Source organism: Heptranchias perlo, chromosome 35, assembly GCF_035084215.1.
Source record: "Heptranchias perlo isolate sHepPer1 chromosome 35, sHepPer1.hap1, whole genome shotgun sequence".
NCBI classification, from domain to species: domain Eukaryota; kingdom Metazoa; phylum Chordata; class Chondrichthyes; order Hexanchiformes; family Hexanchidae; genus Heptranchias; species Heptranchias perlo.
In genome coordinates, this window is record NC_090359.1 from 19683041 (window position 1) to 19698607 (window position 15567).

The 15567-nt window shown below is 48.1% G+C and overlaps 1 protein-coding gene across 4 annotated transcripts in view; it reads right to left on the reverse strand.

The window, feature by feature from the left end:
• Positions 1 to 2036: 2036 nt before the first annotated feature.
• The window catches only part of LOC137302385 (arf-GAP domain and FG repeat-containing protein 1-like), a 104692-nt gene continuing 91161 nt past the window's right edge, over positions 2037 to 15567 (reverse strand). For 3 of the 4 annotated variants that reach the window (XM_067972014.1, XM_067972013.1, XM_067972012.1), the window contains 2 exons: positions 7291 to 7385; positions 2037 to 5759 (listed from right to left, as the gene is read on the reverse strand). In XM_067972014.1, the coding sequence (XP_067828115.1) occupies positions 5700 to 5759; positions 7291 to 7385 (155 nt within the window). In that variant the 3' untranslated portion in view covers positions 2037 to 5699. The remainder of the gene's footprint in view (positions 5760 to 7290; positions 7386 to 15567) is intronic. The other variant, XR_010958454.1, reaches the window with a different exon arrangement.

Genomic DNA, 15567 nt, shown 5'->3' on the forward strand with positions numbered 1-15567 from the left:
ATAAAAGGATATAGAGGCACAAAAAAGATTTACAAGGATGATACCAGAATATATAGGTTATACTTATCAGGAAAGGCTGAACAGGCTGGGGCTCTTTTCTCTAGAAAAAAGGCTGAGGGGTGACCTGATAGAGATGTTTAAGATTATGAAAGGGGTTCGATCGGGTACACAGAGAGATGTTTCCACTTGTGGGGGAGACCAAAGCTAGGGGGCATAAATATAAGGTCGTCACTAATAAATCCAATAAGGGTTTACCCAGAGAGTGGTTATAATGTGGAACTCAGTACAAGTAGTTGAGGCGAATAGCATCGATGCATGCCCCTGGCAGCCTTTGCTCAAGTGGCCATGCTTCACATGGGCTATTCAACTGTGGAGGGCATCACCATCAAGCTCTATGCAGTGCTCAGCCGATGTCGAATTGCATTTTCAGGGATTGGTGGGTGCACCAGACAGTGACCAGGGTCATTGTGAGTAATGGCTGCCCCTGACTCACTCAGCAAGAACCAAGCGTTGAACCTGAGACAGATAAAGGACATTAAAATTATCCACAACTCATCGTAACTAGTTTTTAAAAGAATGGGAGCACTCACAGCCAAGATCTCTCCTTTGAAACTATTGGCTCTTTATCGTTAGCTTGATAAAGCAGAGAAGGTTAAGAGGAGATTTGATCAGGTGCTCAAAATCATGAAAGGTTTTGATAGAGTAAATAAGGAGAAACTGTTTTCACTGGTCAAAGGTACAGTAACCAGAGAACACAAATTTAGGGTAATTGGCAAAAGAAACAGAGGGGAGATGAGGAAATGTTTTTAAGCAGCGAGTTGTTATGATCTGGAATGCACTGCCTGAAAGGGCGGTGGAAGCAGGTTCAATAGTAATTTTCAAAATGGAATTGGATAAATACTTGAAGGGGGAAAATATGCAGGGCTATGGGGAAAGAGCAGGGGAGACTGCGACTAATTGAATAGCTCTTTCAAAAAGCTGGCACAGGCACGATGGTCCGAATGGCCTCCTTCTATGCTGTATCATTCAATGATGTTTGATAGCATTGCTACTACTCGGGTTCTAAGTACTGAACAGGTCAGATTTAGAGGTACCTGAAGAAGACAGTGCTGTTATGCCGATTTTAGTAAAACACAATGGTGGGCTTGTGAAATGTTTCGCAATATCTGCTCCAACTGTGAATTACCACCAGCCAAGCAATTCTAGATTGTCCGTCCCAACTTGGATTGTGTCTGGAGGGAGTGTTTTGGGCTCTAACACTAAGGTGAAGTCTTGGTGTTTGGAGGTCGGAACCATTTGATGGGATAAATTACGAGCATCACACACCAGCCAGCAATCAACAGCAGGACATCTGGGGGAGGGGGGGGGATTTTTCTCCTCCTTCCCAGGCCAAATGTAGGCTCTCAACTGCTGCCTTGGCAGAGACCAACCAACTCAGCACAAACTGGCGATGGAACCCTCTCAAGGTAGTCCGAGTTAAGTGCGATTTACTCAATAAAGTATTGGTACCAGGGCGTTAAATAACCCTTGTGACAACACTGGGGCCTCAAATCTACTCGCATGCAAATTGCTTCAACCCATCAAAATGGCACGATGGATGAAAGAGCAGAGGTCTAGAAGCAGGTAGACAGTTAAGGGAGACCAGAAGTGGCAAAACAAAATAAGCATGTAACATACAATCAGCATCGCCTCCCAAGTCGCGTGCCGTAGTGCCTTGGACATATAATCACTACTCCTTCATCGTTGCTGGGTCAATATCCTGGGAGCACCAGCACAAGGACGGCAACTGTTCTAGGAGAAGGCCCACCACCACCACCTCAGGGCAACTAGGGATGGGCAATAAATGCCAGCCATGCCAACGTCACCCACATCCCGGGAACCAAGCCTTCCTCCCACTGCCACTCCTTTAGCATACTTCCAGGGAGTAGGAGCATTAGTCGTTCCCTAGACTGTAAATATCTTAACAGGTTAAATAAAACCAGGTCCCACTGCAGGTGTAAGATAAACATGTAAATTATCAGACTGATTTTAAATAGTTTGAATATTTCAATGTGCAACATTTAATGGGATTACAATCTCTTCCACTCGATGTGCTGAGGGATACACAGAGCACGGAAGAATTTAATTTCAATTTACATAGGAGAGGATTTAATTTTACATTGTCGATAGGCCCGGGAGAAAAAAGTATTTAAAAAAAAACTGATACTGCAGCTTGCGTTGAGCAGAGATCCGGCCTGCTATGTGTTCAAATTTCAGTGACAAAGCAGGCTTCTTCTGTGAAAACTAGGCCCAGGCTGACCCCACATCGAGTGTAGTGCAGGCTTCTTCTGTGAAAACTAGGCCCAGGCTGACCCCACATCGAGTGTAGTGCAGGCTTCTTCTGTGACACTAGGCCCAAGCTGACCCCACACCGAGTGTAGTGCAGGCTTCTTCCTGGTTTGCTCGTGATCTCCTCACAGGAAGGTAGAGCAATCTCTTGGGAGGGTCAAATTAAACGATTGTCTCCTCCTTCTCCTTTCCCCCTCCACCCCCCCACCCCACCCCCGCCCAGCTGTTTGTTCACCGCCGATTCTCGGAGCTTGTTCTAACACGTTGCCTGTTTTCTCCAAATCGAGGGATCTCGGAGGGGTTCTGAAAAGATGCCTTTGTCTCCCTCCCCCAACCCAACCAAGTTACTTTGATCCAGAGATGCACCCCAGGATGTCCAGGGTGACAACTTCGAGGCTGAGGAAGGTTTTCCATTGCATCAAGTGACTCTTCGATTCCAATCGAGGCTTGGTTTGGAGAAATTTGTGAAGTAGTTAGAAAAAGGACAGGGCTCTTGGGACGGAATTGTTTCCCCTTCTCCAGTATTTACCGTGACCACGGTCTGGTCATTCTGCTACTACAACAGAGATCTGATGCTCCCCTTTGAAGTCACGTGAGCTGGGCCTCTAATAAGTTTTCCTACTCTAACTGCAAACAGCCTATCTGACCATGGGGGGAGGGGGGTGGTATCACACCCAACCCCTTTCCTGCCCTCAGCAGATGTCCACAGGGTGCATGTTCCAGCAGGGTGGCGCAGTTTAGCAATCGGGAGCTGGCAGCATGGCCCATATTTCTCTCCTTAGCTCATGGCCGACTGTAGTGCCCCTATCACTGAGATCAACGAGCTGATCAAATACCAGGGATGCAACCAGCTGGGACTGTCCTAGTCTGTACGCTCAGAGCCACGCTGGGCAGTGCATTCACTAGCCTGAGCACGGTAGGTTTGATCAATTACAGCCTATCAGTGAATTGTAACGTCAACACATTCTCAAAATAATGTTTAAAGCAGAGATGGGAAACAATACTGGCTTTGAAAAAGGTACAAAGAGTAGCTATGACTGTGATCACACACAGTAATAACAACCTGCACTGTACCAGGGGACTGAAAGGCTTGCTGGCTGACTACAGCAGGATGAGGCCTATCCTTAGGAACAGATCTCTGGGAATTACTTAAGTCCTTGCATGACTTACGATCTGGTGCTCGAGGGAATGGTAAGCCTTGCTCGGCTCACTGCCAAGCATTTAGTGACAGTGTCTGGTACTGCAGCAGTGCTGGACCCAATGGGCTGAAGACTGAGAATGCTGGAACCACACTTAGGGGTAAATCAGCATCTGAAAGAGGAGGACCCTTCACCAGGACTGGAATTACGGCAAGGTGGGCAGGGAGTCTCCATCCAAATTGGGAATCTGTCATTTCTCTTTCCAGATGACGACCGACCTGCTCCAGGTCCTTCCATTCCCTGTTTTGATTTTACTGAAATTAAATCTTACTGAATGGAACTGTCAGATCAGAAATAAACATGAACAAAAAAACTAGATAATATGAGAACGTAAAGGGGGTCAAATGGCCTGTCACTTACAGGCATCGGACTGGGTGCCCAGCAGACAGGAGACTTGCAGTTATACGACACGTTAGCATATCTCCCACAATGTGCTTCGCACACAGTGAATTGCATTGAAGAGCAGTGACTTATTATGTAGGCAAAAGCAGCAAGGCATTGTGCGCACAGCGAGATGCCACAAACAGCAAGATGATTTTTTTTTGGTGTTGGTAGAGGGAAGAACTCCCTATTCTTCAAATATTGCCACGGGATCTTTAACATCCATCAGAACGGACAGACGGGATCCTGTTTTAATGTCTTTATCTGAACTGGCTACAATTTTGTATCCTCACTTCAGAAATCTAATGACGCGTGTGACTGTGTGCGCGCCTGGTAAGTAGGCTGTAGGGTTTAACCAAATCAAGAGTATTGGTGCGTCATGCATCAATAGATGAACAAAATATGTATTTTGAATGAACGGTAGAACACAGCGGAATTGGTGTAACAGTTTTAAAAAAAAAGACACAGAAACAAGCCCGATATACTGACAGAGCAGCTCGAACAGTAATAACGGACTGACCCAGGCTTCCATCCCCGGCAGGCTTTTCTACAACAGTTCTTGGAGTGGAAAGGTTTCTTTCGAGTTGAAAGTAATTGGGGGCCATCGCAAAAATTGGGAGGAATGTAGTCACCGTTAACTGTTTGAGGTTAACAGTGGGGCATGGCGGAGGGGGGGGGGGGGGGGCAAACTGGGGAAAAAAGTCTGTCCTCTTTCACATGGGTTGGGGGGGGGGGTGCGGCTGGGCTGGTAACCAAAATGGTAGATGGTTCAAAATAAAAGTTGGTAACCCCCCCCAACCCACCACCGTGCTGACGAGCTCCCTCTCGGGAGGGGAGTTTGAACGGAGCAGAGAGATTCAAAACTCCTTTGCTGTAAGAAACCCGCCCCCCCCACCACCCGCCCCACAATGATTTAAAAAATCCAAACAGGTTTGCTGAGATTGTTCAGCCGCCCCCACCCCCGTTAAGGCACCAGCCTGAAACTTGTCTAGAAACTGGGCGTCAAACATCATCTACAACAGGGGTGGGGGGGGGGGGGGGGGGACCAACCTGCGGCCTTTGAGCCTCGGCAATCTGCTCCCCCCGACCCCTTCAAAGCCCTCCCTGGTCCTTTATGCATGAATGTATTTTCTATTAGTTGGTCTGTTCCTGCTCCAGTTGTGTGAAACTGCTGTCTCATCGGTGGATAATTCCTAAACCTTGGTGTCAACAAGTTGAGATATATGTAAAATTAGCGGGATTATACGTACCCCCCCCCCCCCCACTCCACAACCCCCTCCCCTACTCCCCCCTCCTCCTCCCAGCCCCAGGCTCCACGATACAAACCCACGAGGGCCAAGGTTATGGACACCTTTGCCCTAGAATTTTTTTTTTTGAAATGACCCTGTTTCAGTTGAGTGCAGGGGGTTCCCTTATCACGAGACCCACAGCCACTTAACTCTTCCCCTTCTTCCCCCTCCACCCCCCCCACCCCCCTTTCAAACAAAAACCCCTCCCCTGCATAGACGAATGCTGCCTGAAAGAGACGGAGCTTGCTTTGTACTGCCTGGACCCTCCCGGGTGGCTAGAGCTGTGTCAAGAGACCCCAATATAGCCTGCACTGGTATTTGGTTGCTAACACACTGAATGATTACAATATAGAAATATTTCAATGCCTCCGTTCCCTTCCCTCCTCTCCCCCCAAAGTATAGAAATATGTGTACTGGCATTAAGTATGTTACAGCTGTTGGTCGACTCTTTGTGGTTTAAGGCGACTTTGGAAGAGCCACATGTTGGAAGTACTGCAGGTCACTATAAGAAGGGGTTGGTGGATGTGCTTCCTGCTGCAAACTGTCCAGGCGGGGCTCCAGTCTTCAGAGAGAGAGAGAAGAAAAATACATCAGAGATTAACCGGTAAATATCAGAGATGTTTCAACCACCCCTCCCACCCCAAGCCCCCCTATTTTCTCCCCGTGCTCTCCCGATTCTCACCGGGGCCCAGTTTCACCAGCACCTCTCCGCTACTGTACCCAAGTGGCCATTCTTCACTTGTGAGTGTTGGGCAGCCTATTTGACCGTGGAAGGCATCGCAGCTGAACCCGTTCCGGTCCTCATCCAATGCTCAAAATGTCTGCCAACGGGGGTCAGTGACCAGGAGAGGGGGCAGCTGATTGTTTACCTCCTCTCTAGCCTGGGGGTGCTGAGGCCAAATGGAGGAGGCTCGTGTGCAGCATGAACACCGGCACAGACCAGTTGGGCCAAATGGCTTGTTTCTGTGCTGTAAATTCTATGTTAAAAACCGACCCTCAAAAAAACATTCTTATTGTAGCTCACCTCCTTGTTCCTACCATATTGAGATACAGTCCAATATAGTCCTGTGCCAATCAGGTTTACCCAAAAGCAGTCTTGCATGTTTATTAACTCCTCCCAGCTTTACTGCGTACAGTGCTGTGGGATTGTTAACATCCACCTGAACTGGGAGCGGGCAGACTCTGCCTCAGTTTAACGTCTCGTCCCAATGACGGCACCTCTGTCAAGAGTGCAGCGCTCCCTCGCTACTGACACTGGGAGTGTCGGCCTGGGTTACGTCCTGGAGTGGGCCTTGAACCCACAACCTCCTGACTCAGAAGTGAGAGAGTACTACCCCACTGAGCCAAGCCGACGACTCCTCAACTCTTGGGAGACTGCAAAATGGCAATACTGCCAAAGCAGGGAAAAGACTGGGTCAATGAAAACACAAACATATTTCCCTGCTGAAGCGTCGCCAAGCGGAGGGAATGGGCTGGAAGCTGCTCAACCTGCTAATCCTCCTCTGTAGCCCGCTGTAGTGGGGTGGTCTGGTCTGATTAGCACCCCGCCCGTCCCATTTTCTCCCCGCTCTCTGTAGGAGCAGCTCTATAGCAACAATGTTGAAATCGAACCTACAGTATGGGGAGTTACGGGCATTTTTAAAAAAAAATTGTACTCAGGATGTGGGCATTTATTGCCTATCCCTAGTTGGGGCTGAGAAGGTGGTGGGTCACCGTCTTGCTTCATTCTTATAATCGAGTGGCCACCTCAGAGAGTGTGAAGAGTCAACCATGTAGCGTCAGACTGGAGTGAGATAAACCAGACCAGGTAGGGGCGGCAGGTTCCCTTAATGAAACGGTTGGCATTCAAGAACAATTCCCGACAGCTTTCACGGCCACTATTTCTTGCCCTGGTGCCAGCCGATAAATCTAATTTCTCGGCTCTATGTGGCGCGATTCAATCTCGCCAGCTGGGAATTACTTAGTCCAGTCCCGTTAACGCTACACTGCTGTACTCTCCGCTACAGCCCGAGTGCACTGTTGGTTCGCGCTCTCTCTTGCTGGAGACGTGTGCCTGCAACGGGTTACCATTTCCCCTTAAAGAAGACACGTACCATGAATGGGTTGCTGGGCGCTCCACTGCCTTGTATCAATGGTCCCATTAGTCGCGGCATTGCTTTGGGCTGCCCAAAGGCACCGAACCCAGCTCCTGCATACACAAAAGAGACAGAAAGTAAATAAACCCAGGAGGGGGGAAAAGACCCATGGAACCATAGAAAAGATACAGCAAAGAAGGGGGCCATTCGGCCCTTCGTGTCTGCGTCGGCTCGAAGAACAACCAGGTACCCATTCTAATCCCACCTTCCAGCGTCCGGTCCTTGGCCCTGCAGCTTGCAGCACTTTAGGTGCAGGTACTTTTTAAAAGAGTTGAGGGTCCCTGCCTCCACCACCAATTCGGGCACGAATTCCATACGCCCACCACCCTCTGGGTAAAAAAGTTTTTCCTCATGTCCCCTCTAATCCTTCCGCCAATCAGCTTAAATCTATGTCCTCTAGTTCTTGAACTCTCTGCTAGGGGAAACAGGTACTTCCTGTCTACTCTATCTAGACCCCTCATAATTTTGTACACCTCAATCAAGTCTCCCCTCAGCCTCCTCTGTCCCAAGGAGGGTACGGTAGCATAGTGGTTATGTTACTGGGCTAGTAATCCAGAGGCCTGGACTAAAATCCAGAGTCATGAGTTCAAATCCCGCCACGGCAGCTGGTGAATTTAAATTCAATTAATTAAATTCAATTAATTAAATAAAAAATCTGGAATTAAAATACTAGTATCAGTAATGATGGCCATGAAACTACCGGATTGTCGTAAAAACCCATCTGGTTCACTAATGTCCTTTAGGGAAGGAAGCCTGCCGCCCTTACCCGGTCTGGCCTATATGTGACTCCAGACCCACAGCAATGTGGTTGATTCTTAATTGCCCTCTGAAATGGCCGAGCAAGCCACTCAGTTGTAAAATCTAGCTACGAAAAGTCATAATAAGAATAAAACCGGACGGACCACCCGGCATCGGACCACTAGGCACCGGACACGACAACGGCAAAACACCAAGCCCAGTCGACCCTGCAAGGTCCTCCTTACTAACATCTGGGGACTTGTGCCAAAATTGGGAGAGCTGTCCCACAGACTAGTCAAGCAACAGCCTGACATAGCCATACTCACAGAATCATATCTTTCAGCAAACGTCCCAGACTCTTCCATCACCATCCCTGGGTATGTCCTGTCCCACCGGCAGGACAGACCCACCAGAGGTGGCGGTACAGTGATATACAGTCAGGAGGGAGTGGCCCTGGGAGTCCTCAACATTGACTCTGGACCCCATGAAATCTCATGGCATCAGGTCAAACATGGGCAAGGAAACCTCCTGCTGATTACCACCTACCGTCCTCCCTCAGCTGATGAATCAGTCCTCCTCCATGTTGAGCACCACTTGGAGGAAGCACTGAGGGTAGCAAGGGCACAAAATGTACTCTGGGTGGGGGACTTCAATGTCCATCACCAAGAGTGGCTCGGTAGCACCACTACTGACCGAGCTGGCCGAGTCCTGAAGGACATAGCTGCCAGACTGGGCCTGCGGCAGTTGGTGAGCGAACCAACACGAGGGAAAAACTTACTTGACCTCGTCCTCACCAATCTACCTGTCGCAAATGCATCTGTCCATGACAGTATTGGTAGGAGTGACCACCGCACAGTCCTCGTGGAGATGAAATCCTGTCTTCGCACTGAGGACACCATCCAACGTGTTGTGTGGCACTACCACCGTGCTAAATGGGATAGATTCAGAACAGATCTAGCAGCTCAAAACTGGGCATCCATGAGGCGCTGTGGGCCATCAGCAGCAGAAGAATTGTATTCCAGCACAATCTGTAACCTCATGGCCCGGCATATTCCTCACTCTACCATTACCAACAAGCCAGGGGATCAACCCTGGTTCAATGAGGAGTGCAGAAGAGCATGCCAGGAGCAGCACCAGGCGTACCTAAAAATGAGGTGCCAACCTGGTGAAGCTACAACTCAGGACTACATGCATGCTAAACAGCGGAAGCAACATGCTATAGACAGAGCTAAGCGATTCCACAACCAACGGATCAGATCAAAGCTCTGCAGTCCTGCCACATCCAGTCGTGAATGGTGGTGGACAATTAAACAACTAACGGGAGGAGGAGGCTCTGCAAACATCTCCATTCTCAATGATAGCGGAGTCCAGCACGTGAGTGCAAAAGACAAGGCTGAAGCGTTTGCAACCATCTTCAGCCAGAAGTACCGAGTGGATAATCCATCTCAGCCTCCTCCCGATATCCCCACCATCACGGAAGCCAGTCTTCGGCCAATGCGATTCACTCCACGTGATATCAAGAAACGGCTGAGTGCACTGGATACAGCAAAGGCTATGGGCCCCGACAACATCCCAGCTGTAGTGCTGAAGACTTGTGCTCCAGAACTAGCTGCGCCTCCAGCCAAGCTGTTCCAGTACAGCTACAACACTGGCATCCACCCAACAATGTGGAAAATTGCCCAGGTATGTCCTGTCCACAAAAAGTAGGACAAATCCAATCCGGCCAATTACCGCCCCATCAGTCTACTCTCAATCATCAGCAAAGTGATGGAAGGTGTCGTCGACAGTGCTATCAAGTGGCACTTACTCACCAATAACCTGCTCACCTATGCTCAGTTTGGGTTCCGCCAGGACCACTCGGCTCCAGACCTCATTACAGCCTTGGTCCAAACATGGACAAAAGAGCTGAATTCCAGAGGTGAGGTGAGAGTGACTGCCCTTGACATCAAGGCAGCATTTGACCGAGTGTGGCACCAAGGAGCCCGAGTAAAATTGAAGTCAATGGGAATCAGGGGGAAAACTCTCCAGTGGCTGGAGTCATACCTAGCACAAAGGAAGATGGTAGTGGTTGTTGGAGGCCAAGCATCTCAGCCCCAGGGCATTGCTGCAGGAGTTCCTCAGGGCAGTGTCCTAGGCCCAACCATCTTCAGCTGCTTCATCAATGACCTTCCCTCCATCATAAGGTCAGAAATGGGGATGTTCGCTGATGACTGCACAGTGTTCAGTTCCATTCGCAACCCCTCAGATAATGAAGCAGTCCGAGCCCGCATGCAGCAAGACCTGGACAACATCCAGGCTTGGGCTGATAAGTGGCAAGTAACATTCGCGCCAGATAAGTGCCAGGCAATGACCATCTCCAACAAGAGAGATTCTAACCACCTCCCCTTGACATTCAACGGCATTACCATCGCCGAATCCCCCACCATCAACATCCTGGGGGTCACCATTGACCAGAAACTTAACTGGACCAGCCATATAAATACTGTGGCTACGAGAGCAGGTCAGAGGCTGGGTATTCTGCGGCGAGTGACTCACCTCCTGACTCCCCAAAGCCTTTCCACCATCTACAAGGCACAAGTCAGGAGTGTGATGGAATACTCTCCACTTGCCTGGATGAGTGCAGCTCCAACAACACTCAAGAAGCTCGACACCATCCAAGATAAAGCAGCCCGCTTGATTGGCACCCCATCCACCACCCTAAACATTCACTCCCTTCACCACCGGCGCACTGTGGCTGCAGTGTGCACCATCCACAGGATGCACTGCAGCAACTCGCCAAGGCTTCTTCGACAGCACCTCCCAAACCCGCGACCTCTACCACCTAGAAGGACAAGGGCAGCAGGCGCATGGGAACAACATCACCTGCACGTTCCCCTCCAAGTCACACACCATCCCGACTTGGAAATATATCGCCGTTCCTTCATTGTCGCTGGGTCAAAATCCTGGAACTCCCTTCCTAACAGCACTGTGGGAGAACCGTCACCACACGGACTGCAGCGGTTCAAGAAGGCGGCTCACCACCACCTTCTCAAGGGCAATTAGGGATGGGCAATAAATGCCAGCCTTGCCAGCGACGCCCACATCCCGTGAACGAATAAAAAAAAAAGGAAAACAACCCCAGCCCATCCAATCTCTCCTTGTCGCTGCAATTTTCAAGCCCTGGCAACATTCTTGTCACCCTTCTCTGCACTCTCTCCAGAGCAATTACATCCTTCCTATAATGTGGTGACCAGAACTGCGTACAATACTCCAGCTGTGGCCTTACCAGCGTTCCATCATTACATCCCTGCTTTTGTATTCTATACCTCGGCTAATAACGGAGAGCATTCCGTATGCCTTCTTCACAACCTTATCTACCTGTACTGCCACCTTCAGAGACCTGTGCACATGCACTCCAAGGTCTCTCACTTTCTCTACCCCTCTCAATATATTCCCGTTTACTGCGTGTTCCCTTTTACTGTTTGCCCTCCCTAAGTGCATTACCTCACACTTCTCCGGGTGAACTCCATTTGCCACTTTTCCGCCCACTCCACCAACCCATTGATATCTTCTTGGAGTCTACAGCTATCCTCTTCACTATCAACTACACGGCCAATTTTTGTATCATCTGCAAATTTGCCAATCATACCCCCTACATTCAAGTCTGTTCAGAATGACTCCACAGTCCTCCCAATTCAGAACCCAATTGTATCTTGAATGGTTCCAGGGTTTTTTTGTTCTTATTAGGACAAATTAAAAAGGGCTGAATGGCCTTCCTCAATCTTTGGTTATCCTACGATAGTAATGGGAATCCTTCCTCTCCCGAGCCCAGTGATCTTAGCACCGATCAGGAATTGAACCTTGAACCTCCTTTGTCTGCATGGTCACTGTAGCAACGTCTAAAGTTGGCCATCTTTACTGATTTATTGACGGGAGGATTTAAACTAGTATGGCAGGGGGATGGGAACCAAAGGGCAGGTACAGATAGGACAAATTCAGACCAGGAAACGGGAAGTAGAAAAGCAGTTAGTGACATAGTTAGTGACTCAGAAAGGCAAAAGAAGCAAAGGTTAAATAGTGTTCAGCACAGGAATTTGACGGGGTTAAAGGTATATACTTCAATGCAAGGAGTATTACAAACAAAGCAGATGAGCTAAGGGCACAGATAGACACATGGCAGCATGATATCACTGCTATAACGGAAACCTGGCTTAAAGAGGGGGATAATTGGCAGCTCAATATCCCTGGATATAGAGTTTTCAGCCAGGATAGAATGGGTGATAAAAAAGGAGGGGGGTAGCATTATTGATTAAAGAAACAATTACAGTTGTGAGAAGGGATGATATGCTAAATGGATCATCAATCGAGGCCATATGGGTTGAGCTAAGAAATAAAAAAGGGGCAGTCACACGACTAGGAGTGTACTATAGACTCCCGAATAGCGAAAGGGAGATAGAAGAACAAATATGTAGACAAATTTCTGAGTGCAAAGATAAGAAGGCAATAATAGTAGGGGACTTCAACCACCCTAACATCAACTGGGATTCAAACAGTGTGAGGGGCACAGAGGGCGCAAAATTCTTGATCGGTGTCCAGGAGAGCTTTTTTAGCCAGTACATGATAAGCCCAACAAGAGGGGATGCAATTCAAGATTTAGTCCTGGGAAATGAAGATGGACCAGTGGGTGAAGTGACAGTGGGTGACCATATTGGGGACAGTGACCACAACTCAGTTAGTTTTAGCATTATTATGGAAAAGGACAGAGTTAAATCAGGAGTAAATGTTTCAAATTGGGGGAAGGCAAATTTTACAGAACTAAGGAGGTGATTTGGCAGAAGTGGACTGGAAACAACTACTTGAGGAGAAATCAGTGGCAAGACAGTGGGAGGCACTAAAAAGTGAAATTCTACGGGTACAATGCAGACACGTCCCCTCAAAGAAAAAGGGTGGCACTGCGAAATTTAGAGCCCCCCTGGTTGTCTAGAAGTATACGGGGCAAGATAAAGCAGAAAAAGAAAGCTTATGACTGTCACAAAAAACTAAATACTGCAGAAAGCCTAGAGGAGTACAGAAAGTACAGGGATGACTTAAAAAAGGAAATAAGGAAAGCAAAGAGAGGGCATGAAAAAATATTAGCTAGTAAGATTAAAGAAAACCCAAAGATGTTTTATCAGTACATTAAGAACAAGAGGATAGTTAAGGAAAAGGTGGGACCTATCAGGGATGATAAGGGTAACTTGTGTATAGAAGCAGAGGATGTGGGTAGGGTTTTAAATGAATATTTTGACTCCGTATTCACAAAGGAAAGGGATTATCCGGGCGTAGTAGTTAAAGAGGAGAGGTGTGAAATATTGGATAAGGTAAACATAACGAGAGAGGAAGAACTAGAGGGACTGGAATCCTTGAAAGTTGATAAGTCACCAGGGCCGGATGGATTGTTTCCTCAGCTATTGAAGGAAGCCAGGAAGAAAATAGCAGATGCTCTGAGGATTATTGTCCAATCCTCACTAGATAGAGGGGAGCGACCAGAGGACTGGAAGACTGCAAACGTAGTAGCATTGTTTAAAAAGGGTACGAGGGAAAGGCTAAACAATTATAGGCCTTATCTCGGAGGTGGGCAGACTATTAGAATCAATACTGAGAGATAGGATAAACTGTCACTTGGAAAGGCATGGTTTAATCAGGGATAGTCAGCATGGATTTGTTCAGGGAAGGTCATGCCTTACAAATCTGATTGAATTCTTTGAGGAAGTGACAAGGAGAATTGATGAGGGTAGTGCAGTGGATGTTGTCTACATGGATTTTAGTAAGGAATTTGACAAGGTCCCACGTGGCAGGCTGGTCAGAAAGGTAAAAGCCCATGGGATACAGGGAAATGTGGCGAATTGGATCCAAAATTGGCTCAGAAACAGGAAACAAAGGGTAAAAGTCGATGGATGCCTTTGTGAATGGAAATCCGTTTCCAGTGGTGTGCCACAGGGGTCAGTGTTGGGTCCCTTGCTGTTTGTGGTATATATTAATGATTTGGACTTGAATGTAGGGGCATGATTGGCAAATTTGCAGTGTAGTTGATAGTGAAGAGGATAGCTGTGGACTCCAAGAAGATATCAATGGGTTGGTGGAGTGGGCGGAAAAGTGGCAAATGGAGTTCAACCCGGAGAAGTGTGAGGTAATGCACTTAGGGAGGGCAAACAGTAAAAGCGAACACGCAGTAAACGGGAATATATTGAGAAGGGTAGAGGAAGTGAGAGACCTTGGAATGCATGTGCACAGGTCCCTGAAGGTGGCAGTATAGGTAGATAAGGTTGTGAAGAAGGCATACAGAATGCTCTCCGTTATTAGCCGAGGTATAGAATACAAAAGCAGGGATGTAATGACGGAACTATATAAAACGCTGGTAAGGCCACAGCTGGAGTATTGTGCGCAGTTCTGGTCACCACACTACAGGATGGACGTAATTGCTCTGGAGAGAGTGCAGAGAAGATTTACAAGAATGTTGCCAGGGCTTGAAAATTGCAGCTACGAGGAGAGATTGGATAGGTTGGGGTTGTTTTCCTTGGGGCAGAGGAGGCTGAGGGGAGACTTGATTGAGGTGTATAAAATTATGAGGGGCCTGGATAGAGTAGACAGGAAGTACCTGTTTCCCCTAGCAGAGAGTTCAAGAACTGGAAGACATAGATTTAAGCTGATTGGCGGAAGGATTAGAGGGGACATGAGGAAAAACATTTTTACCCAGAGGGTGGTGGGTGTATGGAATTCGTGCCCGAATTGGTGGTAGAGGCAGGGACCCTCAACTCTTTTAAAAAGTACCTGGACCTGCACCTAAAGTGCTGTAAGCTGCAGGGCCAAGGACCGGGTGCTGGAAGGTGGGATTAGAATGGGTACCTGGTTGTTCTTCGAGCCGGCGCAGACACGATGGGCTGAAAGGCCCCCTTCTGTGCTGTATCTTTTCTATGGTTCTATGGACATAGGAACAGGAGGAGGCCATTCAGCCCCTCGAGCCTGTTCTGCCATTCAATTAGATCATGGCTGATCTGTATCTTAACTCCATCTACCCGCCGTGGTTCTGTAACCCTTAATACCCTTGCCTAACAAAAATCGATCAATCTCAGTTTTGACTTTTTCAATTGACCCCCAGCCTCAACAACTTTTTGGGGGAGAGGGTTCCAGATTTCCACTCCCCTTTGTGTGATGAAGTGCTTCTTGACATCACCCCTGAGTGGCCTAGCTCTAATTTTATTATGCCCCCTTGTTCTGGACTCCCCCCACCAGAGGAAATAGTTTCTCTCTATCTACCCTATCAAATCCTTTAATCATCTTAAACACCTTGATTAGATCACCCCTTAATCTGCTATACTTGAGGGATTACAACCTGTCCTCACAATTTAACCCTATTAGCCCCGGTATCATTCTGGAGAATCTGCACCATACCCTCTCCAAGGGCCAATATATCCTTCCTGAGGTGCGGTGCCCAGAACTGAACGCAGTGCTCTAAATGGGGGGTCTGACCAGAGCTTT